This window comes from Callorhinchus milii, unplaced genomic scaffold (genome assembly GCF_018977255.1).
Source record: "Callorhinchus milii isolate IMCB2004 unplaced genomic scaffold, IMCB_Cmil_1.0 Scaffold18, whole genome shotgun sequence".
Classification (NCBI taxonomy): domain Eukaryota; kingdom Metazoa; phylum Chordata; class Chondrichthyes; order Chimaeriformes; family Callorhinchidae; genus Callorhinchus; species Callorhinchus milii.
Genome location: NW_024704759.1, coordinates 7,982,414 through 8,010,382, shown reverse-complemented (window position 1 = coordinate 8,010,382; position 27,969 = coordinate 7,982,414). Strand labels below are relative to the sequence as shown.

General features: G+C 39.9%; 1 protein-coding gene across 1 annotated transcript in view; it reads right to left on the bottom strand.

Moving 5' to 3' along the window:
- Positions 1-27,408, bottom strand: part of ctnnbl1 (catenin, beta like 1) — a 61,011-nt gene extending 33,603 nt beyond the window's left edge. Inside the window, exons 1-9 of the mRNA NM_001292644.1 lie at positions 27,322-27,408; positions 22,378-22,560; positions 17,586-17,692; positions 17,182-17,321; positions 16,770-16,867; positions 8,753-8,846; positions 4,705-4,796; positions 2,464-2,536; positions 1,007-1,065 (exon numbers count right to left, since the gene is read on the bottom strand). Coding sequence (NP_001279573.1) covers positions 1,007-1,065; positions 2,464-2,536; positions 4,705-4,796; positions 8,753-8,846; positions 16,770-16,867; positions 17,182-17,321; positions 17,586-17,692; positions 22,378-22,560; positions 27,322-27,351 — 876 coding nt within the window. The 5' untranslated portion in view covers positions 27,352-27,408. The remainder of the gene's footprint in view (positions 1-1,006; positions 1,066-2,463; positions 2,537-4,704; positions 4,797-8,752; positions 8,847-16,769; positions 16,868-17,181; positions 17,322-17,585; positions 17,693-22,377; positions 22,561-27,321) is intronic.
- Positions 27,409-27,969: the final 561 nt, after the last annotated feature.

Here is a 27,969-nt window from a genome sequence, read left to right as displayed (position 1 = left end):
GCATGAAAGACTATATAAATGTAAACTATATTTCTAATTAAAACTTTCAGCTACTCATGCAGAGGAGGAAATGTTGCCTGGAGAGATACATAATATAGCTTTGTTACAGTGGAGATGGAAACATTCTGCAATTCTTACTTAACCTGTGTGGATCTCAGTATCCAAGCAGAACTTTCCCCAAGAGACTGAAGTAATGGGATGAAATCCAAATAGGTTTTGACTGGTATGTGAAATGAGCAGGCTAAATGGATCGAAAGGCCTTTTCTCATTCAACATTGTCTTACTTTTTGAAACAACAAGATTTCAAAATACTTAAGAGCGCAGCAATATACACCAACCCCTTAGGTCAAAGTAACCTTTTGGATTGAACAGTAAATGCCAGATTTTAAACTTCCTGTCTAGCTTCGGGAGGTAAAGTGTTTGGGGTTTCATTCCTTTGCCATTTTAGTGGCACTCGGTTGCAGTCATTCACAATTTAATAACCCAACAATGTTTGTACTAGATCTATAACAATCTAAGATTCAGTAAAATGCTGCCATCAGTTTTCAGGTCTGAAGGTTTGAACAGGTCCAGATCAGATTTGTGATCAGGAATTGCTCCCTTTGTTGGAATGAACAGTGATTGAAGCATCAAAACTTCATAATTCAGAACATCCCCCCCAAAAAAAAACCTATGTGGTTTTTCCAAATGAATCTTTCAGTAAATCACTGTGAATCCTGTGGTTAACACATTCATCGTGATGTTTGTATTCAACACACAGAATTGTTACTTACGCATTTAAACTGTCGGAACACAATTTCTATTTTGCTCATTTCGAAATACAGAACTGCCATATTGGTTAAAATTATAATTTAAAATGCTGAATAATGGTACATGTTGCTCCACATTGTACACGAGTTTCCGCCCCACCCTCAACTATACAGCGATTTACGGAAATCTTGTGAAGCATCACAATGAGTTAAGATGCAGGCCTGGTCAGGCACTGGAGGCAACCACAGATACTCACTGACAGCTGCTGCAGCAACACGTCGATCCCTTCCTGCTCGCCAAGTAATTCTCTGTTGGCTGAAAGAAGTGGAGCCGCTGTCAGATCTTACAGCATCAAACATGGATACATCACCTGGAATCAATACTGCGTGACATACTACAAAAGATATACAAAGAAACTGGAAAGACAGGCTATGAATTTGCCAATAATTAGTGGGATGTAAACCCTCCACCAGGATAAGAGATTTATCTAGTATTTTTATCGAGGAATGCTTGACATTGCATTCCTGCTTGAATGCATTTTGAAGATGTGAACTTCTAATGGATTCTCTTCGAGCAAGAGGAATTTCCTCACCCAAAGATTAACTGTAGTGCAAGTAGCTAAACTTTAAACTATTGGTTATTCTCAATCTTTTGTGCAATTCATTTACAAGTCTTAAGGTAATAAAGTGCAGAGTTCATTAGTTGAGAAAAACATCAAAATGAGATTAATTCCAAAGTAATATAAAATTTTAACCTTGCCCAAAATATGTAGAGCAGAAAGAGTCATGTTTTAAAGGGAAAGGATGTTAATGTTGGGGAATGAAAGAATTTTTCTTGCAGTAGAAGGATGCAACACATCCAAGTCAAGTCTAAGGCTCCTCTGCTTGCCTACAAACCAAGCTCCAGCATCCTTATTGAGAATCTTCATCACACCCTTGTGAGTACGGTTGCTATTTTTTGTTAGATTATATACGATTTGTTATGTGTAATGAACTAAACTCAGAGAAACCAGCAGATTTTGGATACACTTCTTTTTTCCTGCCCCTTTGAGTTCCTTCCAAACTTCTTGTGGTATTGCAGGAAATTGAGCTTTACTGTGATGCATAAGTCAAGTCTAAGGTACAAGCCCACATGCCTTCCTCTGAGGTAAGGCATGCAAGGCGATTATAATGGACGTCAGCTACTGCAAACAACCCAATATATTTGGTACAGATATTACTGAAGAAAAGTGAGTGTGGAAGACAAAGACTATTGGGTTATAAGAAGTGAATGTAGCAAGATGGATGAGACACCATCTAAAATAAAATTGAAAAAATTGAAAACAGAAAATACAGTAAATGTAGAAGAAATTTAGTTACATAGTTAATTTAGACACTTTTGTATAATTCAGATCAATTACGGTTAGTTCTCAGTGAGATGTAATGCACAACAACATGTTAATGGTCAAATCAGGATTCTGACCACGAACAGTTTTGAAAGCAGCCCAAAGCCAGATGATACAATAACTTGTGAACTGTTGTAAGGTGACAAGTTACCATTTGTGACATAGGGACAGCAGGATGATGAATGGATGAGCAGATGTACAGATTAAGCCAGCAGATGGACAAAACTATCGTGGCTTGGGGAGAGGAAGGAAAACATTTACCATCTGGCTATTATACTAGTTCGACGGTACTTTTCCCCCAGAAGTTAATTCACAGAATGTAAACCTACCATCATTATTTTGAAGCAGAATTGCAAGAATTTCACTGCAGTAAAGTTTGTTGGCATCAAAAGGCATCTTGGCCTAATTAAAAAAACAAACTGATTAGCAGTTGCTGAAAGAAGATAACCCACGTACACAAGACACAAACAAGTCAGAAACATACAAAGTAAAGCAGCCTCTTCTCTACATGCATTTGTTGTTGGAAGTCGAAGGAATGATTTCTTCCTCAGAAACAAAAGTCTATGGTTCCGGATGTCTCCCAGGAAACAATTTCAGTAAGATTAAGATCCAAATCAAATCAAATGATTATGACACCCTCCATAATAGAGTTGGTACGAAAGAAAAACTTTTTTTGAAGCACTGTATCACATTGAAATTTCTCAATTATCTTAAAAGCTTCACAAGTAATTGCTGTCAAATGTCAGTGACTGTTTTTTATTTGGAAATGCTAGCCATTTTCTTCAGTGAGGTTCACAGGGAGCTATTAGGCGAATGATCAATTAATCTAGAGGGTTGTATATCAGGATAATGGGAGAAACTCGCGTGTTTTAAATAAGTGTCATCAGCCTAGACTATGAGCTCAAGTCCCAGCATGGGATTTGAACCCATTCCTTTTTCGGCCCAGAGGCAAAAATCTACCAACAGAGCCTAGCGAATACCTACACGGGGAGGTGAAATTCAAAAATTCCGCAACACAATTAGAAAAAAAACGAACATTGCACAGCTCAGTATAGTACATGTCATCTATGAAACGAAGCACTATGATCTCACTCTTTACAACAAGCAACTTCCAAAAGGTAAAATTAGTCCAGTCTAGTCTGAATACTACTCAATTGACCTAACCCTGTTCCAGATGAAGACTGTTGCTTACAACAGCTAATTGAAACATATCAGGAGTTGACTAGCTCCTCAAGGTAGCTCACAGTGAGAAAATAACTCAGTGTTTAGAGGCTGGGGCACTCTGTTCAGTTTTGTGTTACCCATTAAAGGAAGGATGTTACTGAGATAGAGCGCGTGGATGTGAAACAATATAAATAAATATGAAGAGCACCTGGCTAAGTTATTTTTCCTAAACCCTCCTCCTCACTGAAATAGAGAAGACTAAGAGGGGATGTGATACAATCTTTAAGATTCTGAAGGGGCATAACCATATAAATAGGGAAAAACTATTTCCTTTGGGGAATAGGTGAGTAGGTGGCAGGTCTCAGGACCATAAGCAAAAACAGAGGACGTTAGTACATAATTCTTCCTTCAGAGCATTGATAATACATGCAATTCATTAACACAAATGACTACTGAGGTTAAATCAATAAAATCATTCAGAAGGAATGTGGCTAAGAACCTGAGGAGTAATAATATTTGGATAGAGCTAGAAAGTAGGATTAATAATCAATTGGTGATAATACAGGTAGGTGTGTCATACACATGATGGGCTAAATGGCCTCCTTCTGTGCTGAAAATTTCTACGTTCTAACGCTTCACTGCTGTAGATAATTGAACCAGAGAATTGACAAGTGCCGTTCAATGTTGCTGCTTGTGGGTGTTGTTGTTCTGTGTCACAAGTTTGTATAAAAGGTCACTTGGTAAAATAAAATCAATTGCTTTTGATCAATTTTGAGTAGAAGAAAACATGAGAAACCGTGGACCAAACAGCCTGCAGGTGACGATCAGTAGTCCTTCTATTGACTGAAATGGAGATTTTTTTTAACAAAACCCTAAAACGGTGGGTACTAACTGATTAATTGCAGTTGAAATGCTAAACTTCCCAAGGAGAACATCCTTACGAATGTGGACTTTCTATTGACACGAATCTAATTAAACTGGACAGACAAATATAATATGCTATGTGTGAGGAAAGGAAGCAAATTTGATCTCCTGGATTTTTTGGGGTGGAGGAAGAGAAATTAAGTCCTGAAGCAAGAAATTTTGAATCACATTTCATACTATTAATTTTCTTTTAAAAAAATTGCTATACCTCTCCTTCCTCCACTTCCAATTTGCTGGTTCCAATGTACTTTTTAATTCAATATTGAAAGGCAAAACAGTTTCAAGACAATTCAGTTTTAGCACTAAACAGCTATTAAAGTTCTCCAAAAATACAATGAAATATGTGAAAGATCAACTGTATTGACCAAGCAGAAAAGATGTTAAAACAACAGATAAATGATTGCATAAATTTCTGCCAATATTAAATAGGTAACTTTTAACTCTGGCTTTTTGAACAATACTTTATTTTAATCAAGGGCTACCTTTATTCTTTTCAGCATCCACTGCATAAGACCCTGCTGGGCTGCCTCAGTGCACATCTCTGGGCGGAATTCAGCCAGGTTCTCTATGATAGCTGCAGTGAAAAAGAAAATCCACAGTGAGTGCAAAATTCAGGACCAAATTAAAAGTGACAATAACCCTTTTGCTGACCTATTGCATGCAGCTGAGTTCTGGGGAAGCACAAGTCTGCTTCTTTCAAGCAGAACATTTAGTTGAGGCTTCTTCCTGCCACCCTCCCCATTTGTCTTTTTTAAAGGTAAACATAAAAGTATTCATGCAAGTTTTTCGTCATATTTTAAAAACAGCAAGTAGAAATACAGTAAAACCGCACACTGTCTATCTATATCCATATGCCCATGTATTCACAATGAAGACAGGAGTGACATGGAGCTGTAATGTAAATCGCAAACCTGAATTGCACAAGCTGGAGTGTAAACCAGAAGCACGCGATCCAGGTAAATACAGGATTAGAGAGAGAGAAAAAGATACACAAACAATAACAACTTGCATTGATGCAGTGAAGCTAAACTGGTTTAAAAACATATGCATTTTTTTCAATTAAACACTTTCTAATGGAAACATTCAAATAATAGATTATAGAAATCTTCTTACTCAACACAGTTTTTCCAGGTCAGTGGCATGCGTTGGGGGGGAGTGGAGGTTATGGTGAAGAGTAAAGACAAGAAGGCCACATTTGGGCAGATTTAGAGGATATAGATTAAAGGAAGCTCTTCAGCTCTGAACCCCGAAGCTCAAAAAACATCAAAGGATATTTAAATGGTGACAAAGTACCTATGATGGAATAAAAACAGAAGTCGCTGGGAACACTCGGCAGCATCTATTGAGAGAGGAAGCAAGTTAACGTTTCAGGTCGATGACCTTTCATCAGTCCATACATGCTGCCTGACCTGCTGAGTGTTCGCAACGACTTCTGTTTTTATTTCAGATTTCTAGCATCTGCAGTATTTTGCCTTTTATCTCTGATGGATGTAGTCTATGATGGACAGAGCTTACAAAAATGCTGAAGCTCTGCACCTCATTATTTAGAAGTCTATCCTGGAGAAACTGAAAATCAAAATCGTAAAGAAATGCCACAGCACAATGTGAACAGCTGTTGCAAAGCAGAGACCATTCATTCACTCGTGTCCACAAAGTAAAAAGGATGTAAAAAATGAGGCACGACTAAAATTCCACCTGACCAAATGGGTGGATTCGCACTGAGAGGTCCTGCATCAAATTAAATACTGCTCAGCCGTGATTGACACAAAAGACCAATCATGCATGGCAGAGAAAGAAGCAAGCACTAAAAAGGGATGCTGTTCAAAGTTTGGAACAGAGAAAACTGAACAATGTCAGGGAGCTGTTTAAGGCTCAAGGTTGCAGCTGTGTAAAAGTGTAACTTTGTTAAAAGATTTTAAAATCTCAAATCAAACAATTACAAAGAGATTTGATAAACCTGCATTGTGTACAGAATCCGCACTTCATGTCCCCACCAAATATGCACACAGATGCCTTTGCATCAGTCCAGACTGACTGAAACAGACTGACATAATTTTAATTCAGTACTATTTATGCTGTTGATTTTTCATTACGTTAATATACAACTGTGATAGAAATCTGGTAAAATGCAAAGAATGGACCACGGTGGTAAGCCATGAAAATCTATTTTAGTACTGTATCACTATAACAAACAAATATAAACACTGGGTGATCAGCAAAACATCATCAAATGTAATGTTAAGTTTCCCAGGCACTTCCACTTTTTCGAGCAATTTAACATCTGAGAATTAATACCATTGCAAGTGCTAGCTATTTCCCTCCTACCCTTTCTCTCAAAAAATGTATTCCCAATTTTTTTTGCAAATGTTACAATAATCCTTGCATTTGATAAAGCGCCTTATTACGTCTTCCGAGATGTCTCAAAGCATTTCACAAAATACAGTGTAAAATGAATTGACTGTATATTTTGTGGGCAATTTAATGATCTAAATTTTATTATCTAATATGTGAAAACCCAAGTTATACTTATTTAAATTTTTAAGCAACTTGAAATTAAATACGATTGCCTGACTTGATACTGAGATGGTTTTCTTTATCAAGACATGATCAAGAGCCACTCTATATCATGCCGATAACATTACCAGTGATATCACTGCACATATACACAGAAAACCATCTGGCTGCTCTTGGCTCTTCACTGTTCCATCAGTGCATGCTGTGCTCCAAACCTCTGCCACTGGGTTCCATATTAGCTTACAAAAGAGTACTAGACAAATACCTTTCAAGGAATGAGTTACCAAGGGTATGGGGAAAAGACAGGTCAATGGGACTGAAAGGATTGCTCTGAAAAAGAGCCAGCACAGACACGATGGGCCAAATGGCCTTCTGTTCTGTAAATTTCTATGATTTTGTGGACTCCAAATCCCATTTTGAAGCCCAGCAACAGGATGCAACAACAGATTTGGACAGGTTTTATTCTCAGATCATGGATGTTCATGTTAAAAGTTAACAGCCTGATTTCCTACCTACTTTGAAGATTAACATTTTTATAGACGATGTCTTGTTTGTAACTCAGATTTTCTTTCACAGTTGCAAGCAACTGGCTTCAGCCCGAAACCTTTAACAAAGGCTGTAAGTCAGGGGAGGTTTCTCAACATTCAACCAAAATGAGGCCAAGGCAGGTGAAGCGTTCTGATATATAGAGTTCAGAATGAAATAAATTAAAGGTAATAGAAGTGTGCAAACAGCCGAACTGATGTCACAAACAATTAGTGTCCCCAGGTAGCATCCCCATTAGTATTCCCACCGGTGGGTTTCATTTATAATACACCTGGGTCTTCCGTCTGAAATTATTAAGTGGATTTGACAACCACGTTGCTTTGCTTCTTCCCCAATATAAGGCATTGCAACACAAAACAAGTAAACATTCTATGGGAGCAGGTTTTCCATGGACTGTAATAGGATTTAGAAAAAACAATTAATCTACAGATTGACCAGTTCCTCCAGATTGGGTCTTGGACCCACTGACAGTGATTCTGCACATTGCATTGGCATGTTGAGCACTGGCTCAACGGCAAAATAATGGACAGAACTGATATAGAATTGCACAGGGTCCACTATTCCCAATCATTATATGGCTGCTGGTGGCATTTTGTGAATTATCCGTCTGGAATCCTAAAATTAGGAAAATACTAATGATGCTTAAAGATTTGGAATTCAACTGCACAATGACTGCAAAATCAGGCAATTGCCTCTCGTAAACCCTTTGTGCTGGTTCTGAGCATTTCTTCTGTTTGCCTTACTTTTGCATTCTGACCAGATAGAAAAAAATGATTCTTATATACACGGAATGATTGACAGAACCATGCAGTTTTGTAAGCAGCGTGAGATCATTAGTAAAGCACAGAACGTCTTTCTGAAATACTAAACTACATCTTGTCAATAAGCCAGCTGGCTGGCAGTATAATCAAATCGATCTACAAATTATTGTTCAGTCAGGGCAGGACTTGTTGGTGGATTGGTTTGAGTGACTTTCATGCACGTTTCTTACTCTTACAACAGGAGCACGAATGCCTAAACCATTTGGGATAAGCTTGCTACTTTGCTTTATTCTCAAGGTTATTGTGGATGTCCCGTGATGCAATGTGAAACAAAGTGATTGGGAGTTAAGGTTCAATAACCTAATATCTCAGGAAATATTATAATTCAGTCTTACAAGAATAGTCTGTACTTCCAAAACAATCAGAAATGTTGAACAACATGACCATTTTTCTACATGTGCCAGTTGGGAGTCCTTCAGCCTTATGGTATACTTCAACTTTTAGAGATGGAATGGAATTTCTTTTGCTGTAATTATTTTCTACTTTACTGCTGGATATATCTTTTTTAGATAACGTACAATACAATTACACTTCAGCAGTAGAATTATTACAAATACCACCAGCAACACTGCTCCTTAGCCACAAAACGTACTACAGGACACTGTTCAGAATATAAAAATACTCATTAATTCAGGAACAGCAATATTACCCAAGGTATTGTGAACACCATCTGCTTCCTCCTTCACCGATTCATCCAATCGTTCCAGGTTCTGAACCAGCAGTGCCACCACTTGACCGTCCAACTAAAATTAACACAAGTAGCAATGTAAGAAAAATGTCAATCCTTTTCATAACTGAGTAAGTACAACTAAAGTTGTGTGCTTGCCCAGCAGACTTGCTTGCTCACAGGTGGTTTGCTAGATAATATTAACAGTGCAAGAAGCTGTGCCTGAGGTTAATTTACCTTAATATACTTGGCGAGCGTGACCCAGGCAGAGTCGACCTGACACAGAGTCCTGTAGCTCAGTGGTTAGAGCACTTGCTTTGCAAGCGAGAGACCTGAGTTCAATTCCAGGCAGAGGGTGAAACCTTGGGCAAGTTTCCTTACTCCACACAGAGCCTAATAATAATCCCTCCCAAACCAAAAACAATAATAAATTGGTCATTTTCAATCCACGACTGTTTGTGGGACATTGCTGTGCGCAATTGGCTGCCGCGTTTCGCCCACAAATATACAGTCAATTCACTTTACAGTATATTCTGTGAAGCGCTTTGGGACGTCCTCCCGACGTGAAAAGCACTATATCAAATGCAAGGATTATTATTATTATTATAAAGACTATTTGCTGTGATTGTATTGTACAGTAATACAGTAGAGCAGTCAATGTAATATTTGCTTTTATTTGCAAATGCAAGGATTATTATTATGTATTTCTTGTTCTTCAATGCAATAATATTCTTTGAATTTACAAGCAAAATATTAGCAAGCATGGAAAGACAAAGAATGAGTCAGACCATTAGGCCCAATATTCACATGGACTATACATCATGAACTTTATGTTCTCCAAAGTTTCTCTGTCCACATAGTGAAATTAAGCAGAACTGCGAAATCTCTCGAACATTATTCATCTTTGACATAACATTTTCATGGTCCCAGTAGATTAAGAGCCTCCATGCTCCATATAGTATTTGATCATTGCTATCCTTATAAGTCTCAATCCTATTTTTAACCAAATACAAATCTGTCTCTTTTTCTTTTTTGGGACCAACCAATGGAGCATTATAACCTTATCAGAGAATCTCCTTCACCTAGCCATCACCGTAGCAGGAAAAACTTTATTTTAAATCTGAAGTTTTGCCTTAGGCTTGTGAATTTCATGCTAACACCATCTGGTTCTGCACTGATGGTCCAAGTTAAATAACCTGGTGGCATTCCACGATTCCTGAGAGCACTTTTAGAAACCTTGATGATGTCTTCTCCCAAGTTCAGTTCTGTGGGTTTCCTCTCATAACATTGAGTACTCAACTCCCAAATCTTCTCCTACTTTTCTCCAAAACCTACCTTTATTTATGAATGCTTCTTAGAAGGCATTTTCTGCAACATGCATGCAATATTTGAAATGTAACCTCATAATGTTTACACTAGATAAGAAACAAATGTTTCCAGTTATTAGTCAAGATACACCCAGCACTTAACAGCCTTAACATCATCATCACTTCTGTTTATGATTTTCTTTTCCAGCTTTGTTCATTGTCAGCCCTTGTGATGTTTGTTAGGCTCATGCCAGCACGTGTCTACTCCACATAGCCTGGTGCCATCAGCACATTTTGAAATATTATGGCATCAACCTCTGCTAGTCAATTCCCCCAGACATTTATCATACCTTGCTCATTTTGCAGAGTTAGCATTAAATTCAATTAGCTAATTTACCATTAGTTCGATGAACTATAACCTGCTTTATAAATCTCATTTGTGGAACTTCATCAAATGTCTTGTGAAAGAAAATTGATTCTATCCAAGACTGACCTAGTCAACAAGCTTAGTCACCTCTTCAAAGATTTCCAGTATATTTGTGAAGCATGACCAGCTACTTTTAAATCCATATCGACTGTTCTTACATCACTCTGTGCTCTTTAAATGAAACTTTAAATTATCTTTCTTATACAAAGTTACCTCGACGAAAAAGGATTGAAACCCAGATTCCATTTTAAACAAATATAAAAATCTCCAGACTTTGATCAATCCATTTAGATTCAAGGGCATAAAGGGCAGTTTCAAAGCTCAATTATTAGTCGCTTGCTGCCCTTCCCTTCAACCTATTTTTATTTGAATGTCTTGTCAAACATATTTTCCATTTTCCTTCAACTAAAACTTCAAAGTTTTGGCTTGCATGTTTGAAGTTTTCACCACAAGAGCGAACACAGAGCAACAAAGAGCCTGCTTTATTTTAAGTTCTTTGTTATAATAATAATCCTTGCATTTGATATAGCGCTTTATCACGTCTTTGAGATATCTCAAAGCGCTTCACAGAATATACTATAAAGTGAATTGTCTGTATATTTTGTGGACGAAACCCGGCAGCCAATTGCCCACAGTAGTGTCCCACAAAAAGTCGTGGATTAAAGAGACCCATTTTTTTTTGAAGAAATTATTACCCACGGAAAAGCGATCCGCCAATCTACTAACAATGAGTTCCTACTTACTGCTAGGTAAACAAGAGGCGTGCGGAGTAAGGAAACAAACACATATTTGTTTTAGTTTCGACAATAAAAAGCACCGAAATAGGTAACATTAGACAATAGCCAAGTATACAACAAATTCTAACTGGTGCACCTTAAGAGAGAAACCTGCTAAATCTGGTCAGTATATATCAATATCAGTAATCAAAGATGTATTTTGAATCAAGAAAAGTTCTGATTGTAGAATTGGATGAACCAATTATGAAACCACTATAATCAAGTCCACCCGGAATAGTCTACACACTGCTTCTCTGGCTTGAGCTATTAGTTGTCTACAGCTATGTCCCTGGTGTGCAATTCAGATGCAAAGGTAACCATTAACTGCTGAAGAAGAAATGCTGCAGTATGTACTGTAGCATGCAACAGAAAAGCCCAGGTACAACAACAACAACAAGATTCCATTTATAGAGCGCCTTTCACGCGGGAGGACGTCCCAAGGCGCTGTACAGTTGGGTCAGGACCCAAGCAGGGGGGGAAATGGTCAGGGTGAGGGGAGGGAAGGGAGGAAGTGAGTAGGGGGCAGAGAGTCGAGAGGGGAGCTGAAGGCTCGGTCAAAGAGAAAGGTCTTGAGACCGGCCTTGAAGGAGGAAAGGGAGGAAGCGGCGAAGGCACTGGGGGATAGAGTTCCAGAGCCTGGGGGCTGAGAGGCTGAAGGCCCGGTCACCGATGGTAGGGCGGTTGGGGCGGGGGATGTGGAGCAGACCGGAGCCGGAGGAACGGAGGGTACGGGCAGGTAGGTAGGGGGATAGTAGGTCAGAGAGGTAGGAGGGAGCAAGGCCGTGAATGGCCTTGTAGGTGAGGATGAGGACCTTGAAATTGATCCTCGGGGGGATGGGGAGCCAGTGGAGGCGAGCGAGGGTGGGAGTGATGTGGTCGCGGTGTCTGGTGCAGGACAGTACATGAGCTGCAGAGTTCTGAATGACCTGCAGCTTGTGGAGGGAGGTGCCGGGAAGGCCGGCGAGTAGAGAGTTCCCATAGTCCAGCCTTGAGGTGATAAAGGCGTGGACCAGAGTTTCAGCAGCGTGAGGGGTGAGGTAGTGCTGTAGTCTGGCGATATAAGGTACTACATTTGCGGGCATAAATTCTTTAGTCATTAGTAGTAACAGTTTCACCTTCTTTGAAGTATCAGCGAATTAAAACCTCTTTTATAAAAAAATGAGTACTCAATAATCTGGTTCAAAGTGCCACTAGTATTCCCCTATTTATTCCTAGAAAAACATTCAGAAGATGCACAATTTGTCATTGTCATAGTATTCCATTTATTTCCCTCAAAAGGATGAAAAACAACCAATTTCATTTGGAAGATTGTTGGTCAGGACACTGGGAGAAACTCCCTTCTCTTTTCAAATAGTGTTATCGGATTTTTAACGTTTAGGGCTCAGTTTAATGTCTCACATAAAGGATGGTGCCTCCAACATTACCGCACACCCCAAGCAATTCATTGGGAGTATCAGCTTAGATTGCATGAGTTCCAAGTCCCGGCTTGAACCCACAATTAGTAACTGTACAAATTGTACAGCTGTACTTTGAGTCAGACACTTTCAAACAATAAATTGAACCCTTGAGATAAGAGACAGGGGAGTTTGTCCGGCCAAATTTTCTTCCCTTTTCCAGATTGGCAGCTCATGTTATCTGCAACAATGAACAAATCTGGAGATGACAGATCTCAATACTTTGCTCCTGTCCGTCAAAAATCTTACATTCCGAAGTCTGCACAAAATCTCCCCCTTCCCCCGATTGAATCAAATCAATGAGCACCAAGATTGAAAAACCGAACTTGAAGCCTTTGAAGCCGATAAGGTTAGTGAAACAGTTCTATTTTGAACGAGCAGTCAAGCAGCATCCACATCAACTTCCCTGTGATCTTCTTGAGACAGCCTTTTCGTTCTGGAGTCGCTGACACTCTCAGGCACAGAGATGAATTTTAAATGATTGCACCTGCAGCGGTTGTCCAAGTTGTCAATTTTTAAAGCTCTTTCGGCTGCTGTGTGGGAATTACTCTTCATTCTGTGCAGACGGGTCGAGCCTGGTTAGCGCTTCTCTGGATCATGTGGCCAAACAATATGCCAAAACAAGTCATCAAGTTCCATTTAAGCCCCACTACTTTGTACACCCTGCCTCCAAGTTAGTCAGTGATTTTCTTAAAATATATTTTGACCTGTTTTAGGAAAGTCTTCTTCTGAGATATTTTAATGATTTCACAAAGGAAAGCAATTTTTTAAAAAAAATTAATGAAAAAACGAGAAACTTTGCAACATTTCAAGAATCTAAATGTTAATTGTATAGCAACTCAAGTTCAAAATTGCACATTTGCTTTCTAAAAGACAGAAATACAAACTATTTTGTGAAAGAGGAAGCAAAGGGGTTCTTGTGAGACCAGAGAAAACTTGAGCAAAATCAAAAATAATAAAAACACATACATGCAAGAACTAAAATACACTGAGAGGCTTATCTTCAAAGTGATAGTATCCAATTGATTTTTTCATTAATGGTCTATTTAGACCTTCAGAGAACAAACATTATCTACAAACGTTAATTGAAAATTTTCAATGCAACACTTTCTGGTCATTTTGCTGAAATACTCAAACAGAAAGTACCAAAGCAAGAGCTTGGAATTATATTTTATACTATTCTTGAGAACAATAATAATGCTTCAGTTTCAACTAGCAATGCATTAAAACAGGCCAAATTGGAAGAATTTAATTAATATTGTGCATCTCTGCATTTCTCTAATCTTTATAATTTGCCACACAAGATAAATCTAGGCAAGTTAAGAAATTTGATCCAAAAATATTTAATTACTCAAAAAAGTTTAAACATTATTCCAAATAGCCCCAAACTACTAACATGCAACTTCTTGTAGAACAGTTTTTTTTAATTATCGTTTCTCTTTAGTTTTACACCACTATCAAATTTCACATAGTCATAAAAATGTCTTATTTCTATTCAAAAGAAACTTACTGGATATTGACAGTGATATAAAGCTACGGTAATAATTGCTGCCCATTTAAGAATCAATAGGGTAGAAAAGGTTGAAGCTATTGGAACAGTTTGTAATTTGCTTTAACAAAAACTAATTTATCCTTAATCATTTGTTATTCTGAAAATCTAATTCAGCACACCTTTAAATGACAAAGCTTTACAGCAATTAAAGATCACCTTGAAATAGTAATTGCACTGAAATTATCGCGTCTTCCACCATACCATATCGGTGCCAAGGGAACAGGACAGCACAGCTGTACTACTCTTGAGCTGATGTTTATCTACAATGTTTTTGAGGGGTTGGGAAGATTCTTAACTTTTTGTTGAAAAGAAAACGCATTCTTTTTGGACATTAGTGGCAGAAATGACTAGATTTATAACTAACACCACACTTTAGACCGGATTGCTCCTTTAATAAGCCACTGTAACTATCGTTACTCGCAGCCTTTAACTGGGTCATTATTTAAATGAATGCATGCACTTCTCCCAGTAGATCTAAATAATAAATTACCAACCATCTGCAAATTTCAGTTTGCCTTTTTAAGCAATTCAGTCTCCAAGCAGATACACCAAGCCAACAAATGATCAAACAGCCCAGAATCTGCTGACAGGCCAAGAAAACAGCTCAGTACAGAGACATCATCTGATTCCCATGTTTCTTTTTGTGTTACCTCACACAAGTTTTGTACTTTTCTAAATAATGGACATGAATCACATTTAGCTTCTTATTAACAACGTTCTGTGCAAACCTTTATAATCCTTCAATAAGTCACAGTATGGCACTGTGTTCCTTCCAAGTGTAGTAACTCTTAGGGTGTATATAATAAGAATAATTAAACCTACCTTCACAATTAAATAAATAGTTAACAATCGTTATAAACAAAACTTTTAAAATCCCTCTCTTAAGACTCAGTTGTAATTACATTTCAACGCAGGTATAGAAAAGGCATAAAATGCTCATATAATCCAAAATATCTATGCAGCATATCCTTGCTCTTATTTCTCTTTGACCGAGCCTTCAGCTCCCCTCTCGACTCTCTTCCCCCTTCTCGCTCCCTCCCTTCCCTCCCCTCACCCTGACCATTTCCCCCCTCCTCGCTCCCTCCCCTCCCCTCACCCTGACCATTTCCCCCCTGCTCGGGTCATGACCCAACTGTGCAGCGCCTTGGGACGTCCTCCTGACGTGAAAGGCGCTTTATAAATGGAATCTTGTTGTTGTTGTTGTTGTTGTTGCACGTTTGTCTAATGAAATTTAAATTACATTCACCAAACCACAGTCTCTTTTATAGTAAACACACAAGGCAAGTTTTGGCAGGGGGTGGGATGGGCTGGGGCGGGGAAGGGAAGGCACAAAACACATGCAGGTTCCTAAAGGATCAGTTATCTGTAAGCCTTTTCCTGAATTGTGCAATATAGACCTCAATGTACATCTTCCTGGCATTTTCTGTAGAGAATATGTATCTGACGCGGCTCAATGCAGGAAGTAAACTATGAGTGCAAACCTAGGGAGACTGCATCTAATTCAGCTCAGCCTGACACAAACCGATTGTAATAAATGGACATGTATACCATCTTGCTTTTTGGATGTGTCCATTCTATTGCACATAAAAGCTACTCTCTTCTTCGCTTCATAAGTCCTTGCAATCCAAGCATGAGCTGAGAAAGAGAAGGCTGAAAAATGGTTTCTTCAATTTGCATTGTGGTCCATTGGAGGTGTGGGTATCATTTTAACCAGATTGTGGATTGATTGACAGTGATTGACATTGCATGTATGGAAAGCCAAGCATAATTTTTACATCACTGCCAAATGGAAACAACTAAAAGTAGAATGAGTAACTAAGGATTAGAAAATTGAAATACACGCAGGGTCACATCTCAGAGCGCTTAACAGTGGCAGAGCCTGACTCTGAGCCCTGGATGGTCGAAGAGGAAGGTTTTTAGGCGGAACTTGAAAAACAGGAGAAAGGGGGCAAGGCGGAGGGATTGGGGGAGAGTGTTCCAGAGTTTCGGGGCACAGTGGCTGAAAGCTCGACCTCCGATGGTGGGGCGGAAGGTGCGAGGGAAACGCAGGAGGCTGGTGCCAGTCGAGCGAAGCCACTGGGTGGTGGATTCGGAATGGGTTGGTCAGAGAAGTGCCAGAGAGTGAAGGGATTTGAACATGAGTGTGAGGACCTTGAAGTCGATCCATTCGGTGATAGGGAACCAGGGGAGCCTGGCCAGAACTGGTGAGATGTGGGAATGGAGTTTGGTCCAGGTAAGTATGCGGGTGGCAGAGTTCTGAATGAGCTGGATCTTTTGAATAGTGGAGCTGGTAAGACCGGCGAGGAGTGCGTTTGAGTACTCCAGACAGGAGGTGACAAACGCATGCACAAGGGTTTCAGCTGCTTAGTACTTAAGAGGAAACAATTCATGACACAAGTAGTCACACACACATCACTGTTCTATCCACAGATCCACAGTCAAAGTTCATGCATCAATAGTAACGGGAAGTGCTGCACACTCACCAAAGCATCTATAAGAACCTCGGCTCCCTCTTCACTCTCGTGCAGCGTGTCTATATCAGTCAGCTCTTGCAGTAGGTCGACCACCGCAATGGAGACATGTAGAAACGGTTAAGGATCAAGCTGGTAAAGTTTTACATGCAACACAATGTGGACAAACAATGCTACAGAAGATTTTATTAGTCACAATATGTGTTCATGCCTTGTGCTGAGTTAGGCGATCTAAACTAAGCAGCCTCAATTGGCTCTGACATACATTGGGTATGAACACCTAACTGGATTTCTCCAACATATTCAAATACTTTGAACAAATCAGATTTAGGTCACTTATGTCAAGCGATGTACAAAGTCTCACGATCCTAGCTATGTTCTCCCCGAATGCATTTAACATGTTGCTATTGGGTTAAAAGGATATCAGTGTTTTCATGGCTGAGGAGACCAATCAAGGACTGCACAGCATTCAGCTCCACAAGCAAATGATAGAGATCCGGCATAGTGGCAACCACGTGCATCTCCTGAATGATGTCGTTTAAATCCAACTCTGACTCCATGAACCTGCAAGTCAATCAGATTGATTATAATGTTCCATTAATATTGGGGAATGAAAGTGAGAAGATCTTTTGGTATCATCCCAAATATTTATAACATTCATGTGATAAATAAGTCATCTTTCAAATTCATTCCCAAAGCAAAGAAGGTTCCTTACAAAATACTATTAGAATATGAAAGACAGAAATGCACCCAAGTGTCTTGACTTTTTTCTGCTAAACAAAATAACAAAAATTCTTGTGAGAATTGGTAAAATGCAAAGACCCGTACTTCTCTGGATTCTCTGGAAACTTAATGCGTAGCTCCTGGTTTTTATAGGCTCTCTTCTCAAACGTCAGAATCATCTTCTTCACTGAGCTTTCATCTAAAGGTTCAGCCTGAAGCAAAAACAATATTGAACAAACTCATTAGGGGTACATTTTTCTTCTTTGTACCCAGTTAAAACATGAACACAAAGTCAGGTCGGCAAACCATGGGGCAAGTACGTTTTCTTCTCCTGGCCCTGACCCAGCAAGACGCTTAAATGAAATCCAGAGCAGTCAAATATAAGTGTGATCCTTGTAGTTTAATGCACTGCAAACTCCCAATCTCATCAGGCCAGAGTGGACGATGTGTGAACATGGGCAAGCTCTGTGTACTATGGCTGATATCTACAATGCAGAATATTGCCACTTCGCGCACACTTTGCTTAAAATCAAGAGCTTGAGATAGAAAAGCTTTTCAGTCTACCTATCTGGTAATGGAATTGAAGCCAAGTCCCATAACCAAACGTGCACCATTCTGCAATACCTCATCACCGAGTTACTCTTACACGAACTGCACAGCAATCCCTAAAACAGAATGGTCTCATTTTTCTCTCCATGATATTACAAATTCATTCATTTTCTGGGTGTATTTTCACAGCTCTAATTTGACACAATATTTAGCAACACTAATTAACAGATAGCCTTAAAAATTTCAAATCACTGTTGATATGGTTCACACGTATAATTGTTAATTAGATCCTACATTTTGAAATTCAAAAAAAATTGGAATTTGTGAATTTAATTTAACGTGGTGAAAAATAACTTCTTATTGAAAGTGCGGTAGGTTGTAGTGACAAAAATGAGTATTTATTTTGTCTCAAGTCCTTCTGAAGACTCTTTACATGTCGGAGCAATCAATGGATATCACAAATAATTGCAGTGCTGAGTACATAAGTCAGTTCCCCATCACAGAAACACCAGCAGGTCCCACTTTACCTAGACCAGTAAAAAATTTTATTGAGTTGAGTTTAAAATATTATCCCAATATGAGAATCGTTTTCTAAATTATACCTACTCCTATCTGTGCTTCATAAAATCCGAAGTAAAATCCAAATCAAATTATATAAAAAATGAACATTCAAGTATGCTCCAAAATTAAAACTGACCCATCTATTTTGAAATTTGAACAAGCTATTTAATGCTCATAACTAAAATGATTTTGGCTTCTCCGAAATATGGCCTGCAATACAAACTGAGCATATTTTCCAGCAACAGGACTCTGTTTTACATTTGCAAAACTAAAGCTCAAAACTGTTCTGCAACATTTGCCTACAAAATACAGTCATTATATTTCACATTGTATATCATGAAGCACTTTGAGGTGTCCTCCCAAAATGAAAGGTACCAAATGAAATGTAAGGATTATTAATGTAATAAACACTGCGCCAGAGAGATAAAGTAAGAAACTTCATTTTACACTTTCAAATATAAGAAAATATGGAATAAGAACAAGCATTTGGCTCATTAAGCCCATTCGCTTCAAAAAATTGCACACAAAACACGCAGTCAATCATGGACTCCATAACCAAACCCAAATTAGTTTTGATTGAAAACCTCCTTTTCATAAGTTAAAAAGTTCAAGATCTCAAATTGTCATGCTTGCTCATCTATAAACCATCTCCAGTGCCTTTGTTCCTTTCAAGGTACAGTGCTCCAAATTGAATTCTTTGAATGAAAGTCCAAGATGATTTCTAATTGCTAACCTGTAAACTACATCATCTCTCCTATCTGAAATGTATCACTACTGCTTTCACGATCTGAAATGCTACACGGAAACTTATGTTAGGTGTATACATACGTACTAGTTTCCATCAAAATCTCACTTATAAATGTTTCTGTACAAGAAATACATTTGTGTAAGCTGGCTGAATTAGAGAAAAAAATTGCTCAAGGACATTAGGGATATTATTAAGATTAACGTAAACTATTCTTGATACAAATGTAAACTATTCTTGGGTCTGATGTCAAATAATCACTCATGATCAAACTATAAAACTATATTTGAGCTTTTTTGATTCAATAATAATAATAATCCTTGCAGTTGATATAGCGCTTTTCACGTCTTCTGGACGTCTCAAAGCGCTTCACAGAATATACTGCAAAGTGAATTGACTGTATATTTGTGGGCGAACGCAGCAGCCAATTGCGCACAGCAATGTCCCACAAACAATCGTAGATTAAAAATGACCAATTTATTATTGTTTTTGGTTTTGGAGGGATTATTATTAGGCTCTGTGTGGAGTAAGGAAACTTGCCCAAGGTTTCGCCCTCTGCCTGGAATTGAACTCAGGTCTCTCGCTTGCAAAGCGAGTGCTCTAACCACTGAGCTACAGGACTCCAAGTGCCAGCCATCAATAAATCTAACAGGATTCCAAACTTGTAATCTGCACCATAAAATCACAAAAGCACATTCAATCCTGGTTTTAAGCAGCAACTGTTTCAGTATTGAATAAAACAAATACGTAGATACTTGGAAAGAAAAAAACAAAAAAAAGGCTCAGAGGAACAATTAAGACCACTCACAGTTCAATGCATTATAGTGACCTGAATACTCCTCCCCCACCCCAACCCCCATCATAAACGACACTCTATGAAGAATAGATGACCGACAAGACATCTAGGATTCAGTTACTCCCAAGGGAGACAAATAAAAGTGACAGACCTTCTATCCTGTTCATTTTAAAGAACCTTCTGTACAGAACATTGAACAACTGAAATATACCATTTCACAGTTAGCAAAAGATTTGCTGGTGGGATTGAAACTGTATTATAGGGGTCAATGATCCCAAAGATTTCGCTGGAAGATCATTTACTGAATAGCTCAGTTGGGAATTGAAAGAGTTCTGTTCAACAGCAAGAGGTTTCAGGAGTTAGAAACCAGATGAGAATCTCATTAAGAGTATGCCGCGGTGTCTGAAAAAGCAGCAGTTCGAGTCTAGGAAAAAGGTGAGAAAAGGAAGATCATCCTACAAGAAAGCAACAAGGTTCAAAACAGATATGAAATGCAAAGATTCAAATTAGTGATCTGGAGGCACAATGAGCTGGGAGTACAAATCAATAATGCCAAATCTTTGGGGAAACATAGCCTAAATCAGTAACATTTTGAATAAACAAAGCACAGCTTCCTATCAGCATGGAAGCAGCCATTGCTTCATAGAAGACAGCATTTAGTCTAACCCATTTTTTTCTTTCCAACTTGGTTGCATAAAATGCAGTGGCATAGAACATATGCTCGCTGCGTGAAAATAAGAATCTTAAAAAAATATACCAGAGGGTAAAAGCTCTACATTACAAACAATGATACTCCAAATGGAAATAGTACAGTCTTGGGAACTTTATTTGTTACTAATAGTGTAAATAATCATAAATTAATCCTTGCATTTGATATAATGCCTGATCACATCACTAAAACATCTCCTAGTGCTTCACAGGATGTATTGTAAAGTGCTGCGACTGTGTCTTTGTAGGGTAACATGGCATTCAGTTTGCATAGCAGAATCCCACAAACTTTCATTCAGTGAATGCAGAATTTTATTTGTGGGATTGTTAGCCAGGATAAATGGGAGAAACTTTATTTTCAAATAGTGCTATGGAATCGTTAACATCCACAGAGCAGCTGTTATGATCATTATATACAATTCTTTCATGCGAGCTATTCTGCTCCATTCAGTGAGTTCTGCCAATGTATTCCTGCTTCATTTACAAATAAATATAATGCAGTTTTAAATAATGAATGAAATGACAAAATAAAACTAAAGAACGCTTGTTGAATTGCATCTATAGATGAACTTGTAACATATTTATAAAATGTACTGATTGGAAGAAAATAGCGCTTAGCACCCAACAACAATTTCACATCAACAACAACTTGCAATCACGTCTCCGAGACACACATAGCGGTGGGATTGGACGTTGAGCTCAGAGGAGGCGGTGCGGAAGATGACCATAGGCCTTATCGAAGAGGTAGGCTTTCAAGTGGGATTTGTGGATAGGTGAAGGGATAGAGGCAGAGTTCCAGAATTTGGGTGATTGTGTAAATACTGAAAGTGCAGCCACCCACAGTGGCACAGAGAGGGGTGGGATGAGCAACAGGCCGATGTTAGCTGATTGTAGGGAGTGGGAGAGGAGTGGGCTATGAGGAGGTCAGGGAGGTAGGGAGGTGCTAGAGCATGCAGGGATTTGGATGTGAAGGTGAGGACATTGAATCCAATCCATTTGGAGCCAGGGAGCTAGGGGAGTCTGGCAAAGATTAGGGTTGCCCATGAGGACTTTGATGTGGGTGATGTGTTTGGTATTACCTCGAGATTGTGGCTAGTGCCACTGGGAGACCAGCGAGGCGTGTGTTTGAGAAGTCAAAGCGGGAGGTGACAAAAGCATGTATGAGGGTTTCAGTGGTATTAGATGTGAGGTAAGGTGGAGCTGGGCAATGTGGCAGAAGTGAAGGAAAGCAGTCTTGGTCAACCATCAAATATGAAGCAGGAACAACAACAAATTACATTTGTATAGCGCCTTTCATTTCAGGAGCTCGTCTCAAGGAAGGACAGCTGAGGCTCAAACCTAGCCTCAAGAATTTCATTCTATGCAGAGTGCATGAACAAAGTCTAAAAAGCATCAAATTCAATTAAATAAAACACCTTCATAGGTGAAAACATACTGTCCATCTTTCCAACGTTCTATGTAAAGGAAAATTCTGAAATACAATCACACCACTCTCAAATGTGGTTGATCAACAAGACATAGCAATTCAGAGATATTACCTCATCATTTTCCATTAAATCTAGGATTTTCTTCTTGCCTCCTTCTTCATCCTCTTCATCCACTGGAAGGCTCGCATCTTCATAGTAACTTCTTCTGTCCCTGGCTGTACCATATTTGTGCGATACCTTTAAATCGTCATCATCTTCATCAGCACCACGGGGCCGTTTTGCACCTCTGTCAGGCTTTGCACATGAAAACCAAATTAGCCACAGAATCTTTCTCATACTTGAGGCAACAGTCTTTTTTGCTATTATTGATGATTTAACAAACTAAATCTTAATAAAATGTCACCTGGAACAAGACTTATTCTTCAAAACAAATTACTCAGTCACAGACATCACCGCAATTAGATGACAAAAACACAAAATTAGCAACACATTCTTTTCCAGACAAAAAAAAACTGCAGGTTTTTCTCCTATTGTGGATGATTTTGAAAAGTTGACCTTTTTAAATGTCATCTAGCTGAAGATATATCCTTAAAAGAAACTATGTATAAAAACTCCTATCTGGGACGCTGCACTGCGGTGCGCTGTATAAATGCAGGTTGTTGTTGGTCAATTAAGCAGCAACTTACATCTGCCAAGTATCTCCGAGTTAAGTAACGACCATGATTAAATATCAAAATCATAGGGCAAGGAGTTTAATCAAAGTCCAGCATCGGATTCCAGAGGTAAAAGGTTGTGATCACTATTGTAAAGTATTTTNAAAAAATAACAATTAATTATAATTTGTAGCTCATTGCTGATGACCCGAGTGATTAATATTAAGAATGTGAATTATAAAGTCCGAATGTGTACTTGGAATTCTGACAAATCTTAACATAATTCCTTATGTTAATTCAACATTTCGGGTCCACGACCCTTCATCAGAATGCTCTGACTCACTTTCCTTTCTCCATAGATGCTGCCTGACCTACTGAGTGTTCCCAGTGACTTCTGTTTTTGTTTGAGAATAGGAGCAGTTGAGTTACCTGGGAAATAAGAAACCAAATTCTTCAACTATTCCATGAAACAATTTCCTACAGCTGATATCATAAACTGTTCCACTACACCACCACCAGTAATGGCACTGCAAATTCTACTTTGTATCCAACATTTACCCAGAAACACAATACGCATATCTCTGTAAAGAATTTTGTATATCAAATGTATTATAATGTAGAATACAATTCCTCTGCATAGTGACCATTAGATGGAGTCAATGTTCTAATTTTTTTAAAATATCTTATTTAAAAATCATAACTTTGAAACTCCAGTAGAAAGGACTACTTTCCATGTTCTCACCACTGTCAACATGTTATTTTCAATGCAGCAGTTTTCTGTAAAGCTTGGAAATAAGAGGATCAGGTAGGTGACATGAAGTAAGTTGATGTTTGTTGAGTAAAGGTAACTGTCTATTTTTGTGACTATTTTTAACCTCATCTTTCCCTGTAATGACATAGTCCTTCACAGTTAATCTACATTTTTAAAATCAATAATGTCCCCACCCCCCACCATGTGTTGAGTTTTACTAAGCTTGAACCTAATGGATTTATTTTCTCCGTTAAATAACACCTGTAAAGGTGGTAATACAAAAGGATGGAACTCAAACATCACTCAAACAAGATATGAGATGTAAATGATATAATAATAATCCTTGCATTTGATATAGCGCTTCTCATGTCTTCTCAACGTCTCAAAGCCCTTCACAGAATATACTGTAATGTGAATTAACTGTATATGTGTGGGTGAAACGCGACAGCCAATAGTGCACAGCAGTGTCCCACAAACAGTCTTGGATTGAGTGACCAAATTATTTTTTTTACACACAAGACACAATTGAAGTACTATAAAATAGTCAATTCACTTTACAGTGAATTGACTTTGAGACGTCGCTAAGATGTGACAAGGTGCTACATTAAATGCAAGGATTATATTATTATAACTTGAAGATGTATTGCTGTATAAATTTCAAGATTGCATGAAAATGTTAACCCTTCTTCATTTTATTTTTAATATGAAAGTTCTCTCTACACTTGAAATGTATATAACATTTATAGTGGAGTAGAATAACTGACATTACATGATACTAATATAAAAATGTTATGCGATTGGGCAGGTAGGTGGCAGATGAAGTATAATGTAGGGAAGTGCGAAGTCATCCACCTAGGTAGCCAAAACAGTAGAGCGGGTTATTTTTTAGAAGGGGAGAGATTGGAATGTGTTAGCATCCAGAGAGTGTCCTTGTACACAAATCACAGAAAGTTAGTCTGCAGGTGCAGCAGCAATTAGGAAGGCAAACGGTATGTTAGCATTCATTATGAAAGGATTAGAGTATAAGAGTAGGGAAGTCTTGCTGCAACTGTATAGGGCCCTGGTGAGACCACACCTGGAATACTGTGTCGTTTTGGTCTCCTTATTTAAGGAAGGATGTACTTGCCTTGGAGGGGGTGCAGCGTAGATTTACTAGGTTAGTGCCAGGGATGAAGGGGATGAGTTACGAGGATAGGCTGACCAATTCTCTAGAATATAGAAGAATTAGAGGGGATCTTATAGAAACCTATAAGATCATCAAAGGGCAATGATAGAGTAGATAGTGGGAGATTGTTTCCCCCGGTTGGAGAAACTAAAACCAGGGGTCACAACCTTAAAATCAGAGGTCAGCCCTTTTGATCTGAGTTGAGGAAGAACTTCTTCACTCAAAGGGTGGTGAATGTATGGCACTCACTACCCCAAAGGGCTGTTGACGCTCAGTCCTTGAACATATTCAAGACTGAGATAGATAGATTTCTTAGTGTAAAAGTGATTAAGGGATATGGGGATAAGGCAGGTTCAGGTTATTACCTGGAGTTAGATTAGAAGATCAGCCATGATTGAATGGCGGGGCAGGCTCGAGGGGCCGAATGGCCTACTCCTGCTCCTACATGTTATGTTACGAAGTGGTTGGATTCAGACTATCATTAATTGCAGCATTAACACAGAAAGTATTATTTTTTGTCCAGATGAGAGAAAAATATTTCTGTCAACTCATGTTTTGAGCTTGGGCTTCCTGTAGGAAAGGATAGTTTCTTTTGCAACTATTGTAAACCAAAATAAATGATAATCTCAGTTAAATTGTGGCATTAATTTTGATAATATTGTGTTTCCAGTCTTTTCCAAGAAGTGGTAATATTTCACTAAATCTCTTTTGCACTTCTCCATGGCTCTGATTTCTTTCCTATAATGAAATGCCCATTGACCGTGAGGATTTTCTTGAAAATATACAATTATTTCCAATTTACAGTGCATCACCTTCATTGCTCTCAATTCAGAATGCATGGCTACACTGCAAAGGTAGGGAAGATTGACCGACTTACAGAAATCCAGTGGCTGTTGCTGGGAAATCATACTTGTACCCACCATCATATTCTGGCCTAGTCTTAGCTTTGAACTGAATTGAGTTTTATTAAATTTCCATTGTTAATTGACACTTGTACTCCACTTCCAACCAAACAAATTGCAAATCCATTCTTTTTTAAAAGGAAACTTGAAACCATGTTTAAGAAAGGCATTGTTGTGTGTGTATGCCAGAGGCTGGTTGGGAGAAGAGAGTCAAATCTCTGAATACAAGTGAAGATGTGCCACTTCCAAATGAGTAAAGTCCATTCATTGAGGGTTATATTTCTCCAGCTCATATGTGAAAACCGCCAGACTTAAGGCTTTATAACAAATCTTGCGTTTGATTATAGCAGCTTCACAAGACCGAGACATCTCAAAGCGATGCACAGGATTGTATTCGAAAGTGGATAGACCGTGTTTTACGGACAAAACAGCAACCAACTTGTGGACAACAACATCCCACAAACAGTCATGAAGCGAATGACCAACGCTATCCTGGGATTGTCAGTGGGACAGAAAAACTCCCTTTCCATACTTCACACCTACAGCAGCCAAAGCCTTCATCCATGCCTTTGTCACTTCCCGGCTGGCCTTTTCAAACGCCCTCCTCGCTGGTCTCCCCGGTTCCACCACGCACAAAACCCAATGAATTCAAAACTCCGCCGCCCGGATACTCACCCGACAAAACTCCGGATGCCCATCGCACCATTCCTTGCCAGGCGGCACCGGCTCCCAATTACCGAACCCATCGACTTCCAAGATCCCCTTCACTCGTTTTCAAATCCCTCCACGCCCTCGCGCCTCCCTACCTTTCCTGACTTGCTCAGCCCCCACTCAACCACCCGCTGCCTCCGCTCGGCCACCCTCCGGCCTCCTGTCCGTCCCTCGTCGTTCCCCCCCCCCTCCGCTCCACCATCAGCGGCCGTGCTTCCAGCCACGACACCCCCCCCCCCCCCCCGCCCCCGAAGCTCTGGAACTTCCTCCCTCAATCCCTCCGCCTTGGCCCCCTTCAAACGCCGCCCAAAGGAACCTTCCTTTTTGATCGTCCACACGGTCGGTCACCACCCCTCCCGCTCACCCCACCCCCACACCCGGGCTCGAGGTCAGACTCTGCCACTGTCAAGCGCCTCGGGACGCCACCCCCGGGGGGGTCAGGGCGCAATAAACACAAGTTGTTGTTAAGAGTGAGTTCACCTAACTCCCAGCACTGTTGTGACATTCTTGTGTGTGTGTGGGGGGGGGGGGGGTGGGGGTGGGGTGGGGGGGGGGGAAGGGGTGGGGGAGGGGTGGGGGTTAGCAGGTGGTCATCCCCCAGCAAGTTCTAACTGGTCAACCGAGGCCTCGGCCCTGAAACGCACCCCCAGAGCCCGACCCCCCCCCCCTCCCCCGACTCCGGCTGAGCCTCGCACGTCACCGGGCCAAGGGGCTCGGTCACAAATCGAGCTCGAGGCCTCGCGGCCCAGGTGGCCGCCGCGGCCGTCGGGTCGCTTTTCGGCTGGAGTGGGGGGGGGGGGGGTGGAGGTGGGGGTGTGCGGGTGGGGTGTGAGGGTCCTCGCACCGAACGCGCGGAGGCAGCGAGGCCTTTACCTGGTAGTTCAGTAACTCTCCGACGTCCATGAGATCTGGAACTCGGGGCCGAAAGCGCCGCCGACCGGTCCACAGCAACGAGCAGCTGCCACACTGCCGTCAAGCGGGGAGGAGGAGGAGGAGTGGGCCGCCACACTGCCGCAAACGAGTCACGGCACTGTCGCAATCGCGGGGGGTGGAGCTCACGCACGTCACATTGTCGCAAAGCAGTTGCGAGGGGCAGCGCAGTGGCTGTGAAGAGATGCGCCCAAACGTTGTCATTGACTTCAATTTATTTATTTTTTTTTAAAAAAATCAAAAATCAATAAAAATATACTGCTTCTCGGTTTTCTCTGCTGTTCGCAGTGATGCAACGCTGAACGACAACTTCACTCATTATTTGTTGGTCGATCGGCGGATCGCTTTTCCAAGGGGCGGTTGGGGGGGGGCGGTTGTGGGGGTAATAATCCCTTCCAAAAAATAATAATAATGATAATTTGGTCACCCGATCTCCGCCACTGTTTATGGGACATTGCTGTGTACAATTGGCTGCCACGGTTCACCCACAAAATACACAGTCACTACACTTTACGAATGCATGGGTTATTATTATTATATAGCATCCTTTGCACCCGTCGTGTCTTGCGGTGCTTAAGTTTGATTGCAGTG